This window comes from Triticum urartu, chromosome 1A (genome assembly GCF_056163025.1).
Source record: "Triticum urartu cultivar PI428250 chromosome 1A, HENAU_Tu73, whole genome shotgun sequence".
In the NCBI taxonomy this organism is placed as follows: Eukaryota; Viridiplantae; Streptophyta; class Magnoliopsida; order Poales; family Poaceae; genus Triticum; species Triticum urartu.
Window position 1 is genome coordinate 497,431,785 of NC_141873.1, and position 7,753 is coordinate 497,439,537.

The 7,753-nt window shown below is 41.9% G+C and overlaps 1 protein-coding gene across 2 annotated transcripts; it reads right to left on the minus strand.

Annotated features, from left to right (window-relative positions):
* Positions 1 to 746: 746 nt before the first annotated feature.
* Positions 747 to 4,746, minus strand: LOC125521994 (ADP-ribosylation factor 2). 2 transcript variants are annotated; one of them, XM_048687059.2, is made up of 7 exons: positions 4,496 to 4,746; positions 3,826 to 3,986; positions 2,803 to 2,873; positions 2,317 to 2,436; positions 1,927 to 2,045; positions 1,365 to 1,446; positions 747 to 1,054 (listed from the first exon to the last, which is right to left on the minus strand). In XM_048687059.2, the coding sequence occupies exons 1-7, from the start codon at positions 4,729 to 4,731 to the stop codon at positions 1,049 to 1,051; spliced, it is 795 nt and encodes a 264-aa protein (XP_048543016.2). In that variant the 5' UTR covers positions 4,732 to 4,746; the 3' UTR covers positions 747 to 1,048. The 2 variants fall into 2 exon arrangements, with proteins under 2 accessions (XP_048543016.2, XP_087382716.1); XM_087526590.1 differs by having other exon boundaries at positions 3,826 to 3,981; positions 4,496 to 4,657.
* Between the last annotated feature and the right edge of the window lie 3,007 nt (positions 4,747 to 7,753).

Consider the following 7,753-nt stretch of genomic DNA (forward strand, 5'->3'; position numbering starts at 1 on the left):
ATATCCACCCCAGCTTTGAGCTGGACATGAGGGGTGTCAGTCAGCCCGGACGTTTGAGGCCGGTTTGAGGAGCTCATCTAGATTGCTTTTCTTTTGACCGGTCATTGACTAGGCCGTCCGCCCAAACCACCCCATATCCATCCTAAAGTTGGGCTGGATATGAGGGGTGCCGGCCAGTCTGGACATTTGAGATTGGTCTGAGGAGCCTGTCTGGATCGGTTTTTTTTTTTGACCGGGCCATCCAGTTTGAGACGTCTGTCTGGATCGGATTTATTTTTACTGGTCAGTGACCAGGCCGTACGCCGAGGTGTTGAGGCGCCCGGCTCTATATGCTCTTAGTATACGTGTTTTCTTTCTCCCCACATAACACTTCAGATTCTTTAACGAGCTAAGTGGTGCTTACTGGCCGTGAATTCTGCACTGTCTAGCCTAAAATGACATAAATTGACCTTTTTTTCATATGGCTCAACGGCAATTGAACCAGGTGCTCCGCTTCAGCAACCGTGGAAACGCAGGCAGCCAGGATGTCCGCAGCCACGCCTTCCACATGATGCAAGTGTTTGTATCGTTTCCTATTTCCAATAGCTTGGGGAAGGGGAATATTACTGTCTAAACCATTTTTTGCCTTCCCTAACATACAAGAAAATTTGGTCATGGAATGCCCCTTGCACAGCATTTCCAGTTGATCACGTTGTTTCGGGATGGAAAACATACTTTGCACATGAAATCAACACAAGAGATAGCAATTCAGAAGACACGGTGACAAACTATGCCAAGACAAGTCAATACTACAATGTATCAAGTCTGACGGAGTGGCGAGTACAGAGTACAGAGCGGACATAGTAAAACCATGATGGGCAAACAAACAGCGCCACGGACAATTTAACACCCACGAAAACAATCTGATAGCTAGCTCTTTGACAGAGAGCTTTATCTTTCCAAAACACCCACATTATCTGTCAAGACTATATAGTTTATAATACGTAAAGGCAGTATTAGTCCGAATATCCAGCTTATCCAGATCCATAGAAGCCCCTGCCGAGATGCTTCAAGCCTATATATCAGGAAATTACACACAGGTGGTTAGTTGCAGAAACCAATCCAAAAAGACACCAAAGGGAGTAAATACGGAGTAGAACTAAGTAGCAACAACAGAAGAGAAAGATGCAAACTGGAGAATTTTCATATACTAAAGCTGCCAGGTACAGTTTATTTCCATGTTCCAGGTGGCAGCTTGGGAAATCATGTGTGTTTGCACTATTTCAAAACCATCAAGTATCGAATGGACCTAGCTGCCATAAGTATGGATGTTCGAACAATTGGTCAAAAAACAAGGCACATAGTAATAAGGCCAGCTGACGCACCTTGTTGGCAATGTTGTTGGACAGCCAGTCAAGGCCCTCGTACAACCCCTCCCCAGAGGTAGCACATGTGCTCTGGATGTACCTGAAACAAGTAGCAAAACATAAGTTCAGAGCAAGTTATTGTAAATTGAGTCTTCATAGAAAAGGCCATAAAACATAGGTTCGGTGGTACAAAATGAGTACTTGGCTTGTGAATAGATGTTAATTTGTGTAACAATAGTAGTACCAGTGTATCACCACCTCAAGACAAGACTATTATTACACATATTCAAGTTTTGTTGCTTCCCATATATTAAAATATACTCCCTCCGTTCCTAAACACAAGTCTTTGTAGAGATTTCAATATGGACTACATATGGATGTACATATATAGACGTAGTCTAGAGTGTAGATTCACTTATTTTGCTCCATATGTAGTCCATATTGGAATCTCTAAAAAGACTTATATTTAGGAACAGAGAGAATAGCTGTACTTATTTAAGATAGTCGTGTTATTGGAGATCAATCATAAAACTATTGTCAAACAAGGTAACTTCCATTCACCATAGATTAGGAACCATACCAGTGTCGCTGGCGCAGGGAATGCAGGCCAAGCTTGTCAGTGATTTCAGCAGCATTCATGGCATTAGGAAGATCTTGCTTGTTTGCAAACACCAGCAGCACAGCATCGCGCAGCTCATCCTATAACAATAATACAGCATTGCCATCATTAATAAGTGTGCCACTGAAATGATGATAAGAGCTAACCTTCCACAAGGCAGCATCTTAAAACAGTAATATTCCCTTGTCAGAGAGACACTAGTACATTTACTATTATGCTAAGTATAATAGACAAGAGATTACATCCAATAAGTATCCGACAACCTAGTGAAGGAATCTACAAAACATAAGCCACTTATGAATTTAAATAGTAGTCTATGTGTTGACATTGCTTTATTTCCTATAGTGATACCTCATTCAGCATCCGGTGAAGCTCATCTCTTGCCTCAACAACACGCTCTCTGTCATTGCTGTCCACGACAAAAATGAGACCCTGGGTGTTCTGGAAGTAGTGCCTCCACAGGGGCCTGATCTGTATTGAGCAAGTGCACAAAACATTAGATGAGAAGCACACAAGGAAAATAGATCACAACATGAAGATAGAAATATTCAATACTCCCTCCGTCCGAAAAAGCTTGTCCCAAGCTTGTTTCTCAAATGGATGTATCTAGCACTAACTTGGTGCTAGATACATCCATTTGAGGGACAAGTTTTTCCGGACGGAGGGAGTACAACACAATGGCATGTTCCAAAATTCCAATTAGAAGATGAAGTTAACGGCAATTCAAAGAAGGCATGCCCCTCAGTGTAATTCCTATAGTGCAACTGCTATATAAATGACTAAACTAAGGTATATGTGGCCAAACAAAAATTATTGGCCTTCAGGAACTTTGCTTACCTTGTCCTGACCCCCGACATCCCAAACGGTGAAACTAATGTTCTTGTACTCTACAGTTTCGACATTAAACCCTGCATATCCAAAAACATTCAGATTTCATCAGCATATGTAGACAGTGATGTCAAAGTAGCAGAGTAAAGTTCTAGAACATTAACATGGTCAAAATCCTTGATAAATAAGCATCTGAACACACAGCAACAGCATGAGATGCATATCTTTGTTAATAGAAAAATATCAAGCATGTCAAGGTCAGACACCAGTCAGAACTCTTACAGGAGGTTATGCGGCTCATGAGTTGCCACTTTGGAATGATTCAGCATTTGCTAATGGTTACTAAACATAATTGTTTTCATCCAATATACATGACAATAAAAAAAATGACATGAACGAGTGTTATCACTCATCACTATGACAGTGCTGACACGCCTTAATCTGTGTGATCACTATGACAGTGCTGACACGCCTGAATCTGTGTGATCACTATGATAGAGCTAACACACCTGGATCTGTGTGATCACAATTACAGTGCAGACACTCTATCCTGACTTGACTGAACTCCCAAGCTCAATTATCAAACTGAACTTGCAGATATGCAAAACAATTAGCAGACAACTTGCAACCTTAAACATGAATGGTTTGTCTTCCATTAGGCTTCTTTTGGACAACTTGTTGCTTTTCAAATATAGAAGCTTTAATGTACGTACAAATAACATGGCACGTGAAGTTCGTTTACAGAAAATAGCACATACATAAGCTACCAAAATAAGATACAAATGAAACATATAATCAACTCGTGATCAGCTTCAAGTAATCTTCATTACCAAAAGCATTAATGTTATTCCTAAGGCAGGCAAGACCGTCTCTGCACTAAAATGGTCTCTAACTTGCCTACCATGAAACACTCATTACATGCACACGGTCCGAAGCTAAAGCTGCCACAACATATTGAGACTATATATTTACAAAGTAACAGCAAGATAAACAACATGCTGTACAGAAAGTTTACACAGAACGTGGGCTTACCGATTGTGGGGATGGTGGTGACGATCTCTCCGAGCTTGAGCTTGTAGAGGATGGTGGTCTTACCAGCCGCATCGAGACCGACCATGAGGATCCTCATCTCCTTCTTGGCGAAGAGCCGGCTGAACAGCTTCGTGAACGTGAGCCCCATCTCCGCTCCTGCGCTGAAACCAAACGAAACAAAATTGAGGCCAAAGCGTCAACCCCATAGATCCACACAGACACAGGCTCGTTATAAGAATTAGTATTATTATTAATTATAAAAAATCTCCAGAATCGAAGCCACCCAACTAGATCTACGAGATCTGATGCGAGCAGCAACCAGATCCGCCGCACCGCGCACGAACAGCGCCAAACCGGACCAGATTCGCGACCAACTCGCGCGGGAATCGTGCCGGATTCCCGAGCACCCGCGTGGAAACAAAGCTGGGCCGACCGAAGCCGGTCAAGCGCAGCGGATTCCTCAAATCACACCGTAAAAAAACCGACCGCATCTACCGGACACCGACGGGACGATGAATGAGATCGAACGCCCCCGATCCACCAGAACCACGCGGACTGAACGCGATCACGGCAACGGCAAAATAAGATCACGAATCGGCCGACCAAACCGCCGATCGGATCAGAGGAGGGTCGACGGGGGGAGGGGAGAGATCCGGCGAATGGTGGTTACCGAGATCGCGGCGCCTGCTGTCGTGTGCGCGCGCTGGGCTCGGCGGTCTCCTCTTCTCTTCCTTTGCCCTCCTCGCGCCGGGTTCCTCCCTGGTTCGGGATCGGTGGCAGGAGGAGGAGGAGAGAAATGGAGGAGAGAGAGGGAGGCCGAGATGGCCGCACACGAGCAAGTCTATATAGGGAGCTGCTTGGAGGGTCACCGGCAGGTGGGGCCGGATTCCTTCGTGGAAGGCGCATAGAGGGCACGCAGCGTGGGCCAGCTGGTGCGTGGGTCCATCTGCGTGCGGTGCCATTAACTTGGGCGGTAAATGTGGACCGTGTCCATCGAGAATCAGGTAGCAGAAAATAGCGGTGATTCAAGATTCATTTCTCTTTTGACATTAGAGATAGAGATCTTTCCTACCTAGTACTCCCTCCGTTTTTATTTACTCCGTGTATTAGCTTTGATTAAAGTCAAGCTTTATAAATTTTAACAAAGTTTAAAGCTAAAAATATTAACATATACTTACTATAATAACAAATCAATACTATTATATTCATTATTGAATGTACTTTCACATCGTATAGTTTTATTTTGGTAAATGTTTATGTTATTTTTTTTATATATTGGATCAAACTTTATAAAGTTTAACTTCAATCAAATCTAATATGCACATTAGATAAAAACAGATGAAGTAGTACAACCTCCGTAGGAGGAAGTATTTTTTAAAAATAACACATAAGGGATGGCTCAAAAAGATATCGATTCAGTTTATTCAAAAAAAGGGTTGATTCGGTTTACTAATGAAACCGGATAAAAAAAGACGTCAATAGGGAGAGAACATGTCCTTGCACCGAAAAGCTCCGCAAAATAGATGGGGTGGTTAAGTCAGCGCGCGGTTTTTTCCCCGCTACGCCTAAAGTTCGCCACGCAATCTACAACCCTATTTTGTCACTAGAAATTTTAACAGGAGTAAAAATACTATCTTCAATCGAGCGTTTGATCTCAGCACTCACGAGCCCCACCGGTTAGCCTAACAAGGCGTTGACCCAGGGCCAGTGTACTTTTAAGTGGAACGCATTTAGGAGATTACGTTTTTCATTCGAGAAAGCGTATTATGTTGTTACTTCGGCTAAGAATACGTTTTCTGTATGCTCAAAGCGTATTTTCCTGAAGTACGCTTTCTGTTTCACCCCGCCGGCCGAAACTGTTAAATAGCGGGCGGGCGTTCATTGAGAGTAGAAATGAACACAAGTTTATTTATTTTCTACCTAACGAACGAACAGTCATATCTCTGCAAACGTAACTCCATTTCAGGTGATTTAGAAGCCCATGTTCTCTATTCGTCAAGCCGTTCTGTTGGTACCATTTTCATGATGTTGTCACATTTTGAAAATGACCATTTTCCCTTGCCCTTGTTCAGTCCCTCTTGAGACAAAAACATTTTCGGCAAATCTTTCCGCGAGCTTCTCGCATTTCTTCGCAGTGAATCCTTCAACCCGGGTAAGCCACAATAGCAACTTGCATGATGGCATTGCAATAGCCATGGGTTTCACTTGAATGATTAAATAATTGTGTGTTCATGCAATTATTTGGTAAATGCTTGTAAATCCATGCTCGTTCTTATGCCATGCTCATTTGCATCTAGTAAGTTAAATGATTATTTGCTAGTATCATTATTCTCATGTTTAATTCTTGTAATCAATGCATATGCTAGTGTTAATGATATGCTCATACGAATTGTTATGGTTCGTTATGAAAATACTTGTGAGATTCATGATCATCTTTATGCCATGCTCTTTTGCATTCAATAAACTAATGATTTATTGTTGTTGACCTTAAGATGCATATGTTAAATGGTTATGTTGCCCATCCATGTTTATGTTGATATCCTACTCATAAGCATTGATCATGTTATTTTTCTATGGCATATCATCACCATATAAGTTAAACTTGACATTAATCGAACTTGAACAAATCTGTTCGGTGAGTCATAGTGCCACCAAATCGAGCTCACTAGTGCAACCACACTTGCCTAAATGGGGAAGTCCTAATTCAATTTACTGTCATGCCTCTCGCCGGTACCTCCAACTAGGGAAGGTTATGTGTGCGCGCTACCCTTATCAGGTAGGTTGCTGATACGTCTCCAACGTATCTATAAATTTTGATTGTTCCATGCTATTATATTATCAATCTTGGATGTTATATATGCATTATTATGCTATTTTATATCATTTTTTTGGGACTAACTTATTAACGTAGTGCCTAGTGCCAGTTGTTAATTTTCGCTTGTTTTTGTCTTTACAAAAAATCAATACCAAACGAAGACACCCTGGAAACTTCGAGAGGAGGCCAGAAGGGCCACGAGGTGGCCACAAGCTCAGGGGGCGCCCCTGATGCAGCTTGAAACTGCGTCGGTATTTCTCCAAAGAGGAAGAGATGATGAAACGCATCTACGGTAGGTATTTCCCTTAGTTATGAAATCAAGGTATCAATCCAGTAGGAGGACCAAGCAAAAGTGCAAAACTATGTAAACTGTACCTGCACACACAGAACAAATACTTGCAATCTGACGCGTAAGGGGGGTTGTCAATCCCTCCTTAGTAAAAAGATAAATTGTTTTGTGGTAGATTGCATAAATAGATCTCAATAAAACACAAAATAAAATAAAGAAAGAAAAAGTGCAGCAAGGTGTTTTTGGATTTTTGGAAATACTGAAAATAAATATGGGAAAAGATAGATCGGAAAACAATTATGATAAAAGATAGACCCGGGGGCCGTAGATTTCATTAGTGGCTTCTCTCGAGAAATAGCACACGGTGGGTAAACACATTACTGTTGGGTAATTGATAGAAGAACAAATAATTATGATGGTATCCAAGGCAATGATCAATATGTAGGCATCACGTCCAAGATTAGTAGACCGACTCCTGCCTGCATCTACTACTATTACTCCACACATCAACCGCTATCCAGCATGCATCTAGTGTATTAAGTTCATGGAGAAACGGAGTAATGCAATAAGAACGATGACATGATGTAGACAAGATCTATTCATGTAGGAATAGACCCCATCTTATTATCCTTAATAGCAACGATACATGCGTGCCTTGCTGCCCCTTCTGTCACTGGGAAAGGACACTGCAAGATCGAACCCATCACAAAGCACCTCTTCCCATTGCAAGAAAAATCAATCTAGTTGGCCTAACAAAACCAAAGATTCGGAGAAGAAATACGAGGCTATAAATAATCATGCATATAAGAGATCAAAGGAGACTC

Excerpts from the sequence above, each read along its gene's own strand:
- LOC125521994 (XM_048687059.2), bottom strand. The coding sequence starts at position 4,731 with ATGCGCCTTCCACGAAGGAATCCGGCCCCACCTGCCGGTGACCCTCCA. Across the intron at positions 3,987-4,495 it reads CAGCAGGCGCCGCGATCTCG|CGCAGGAGCGGAGATGGGGC; the intron begins GTAACCACCATT and ends GTTTGGTTTCAG. Across the intron at positions 2,046-2,316 it reads TTCACCGGATGCTGAATGAG|GATGAGCTGCGCGATGCTGT; the intron begins GTATCACTATAG and ends TTATTGTTATAG.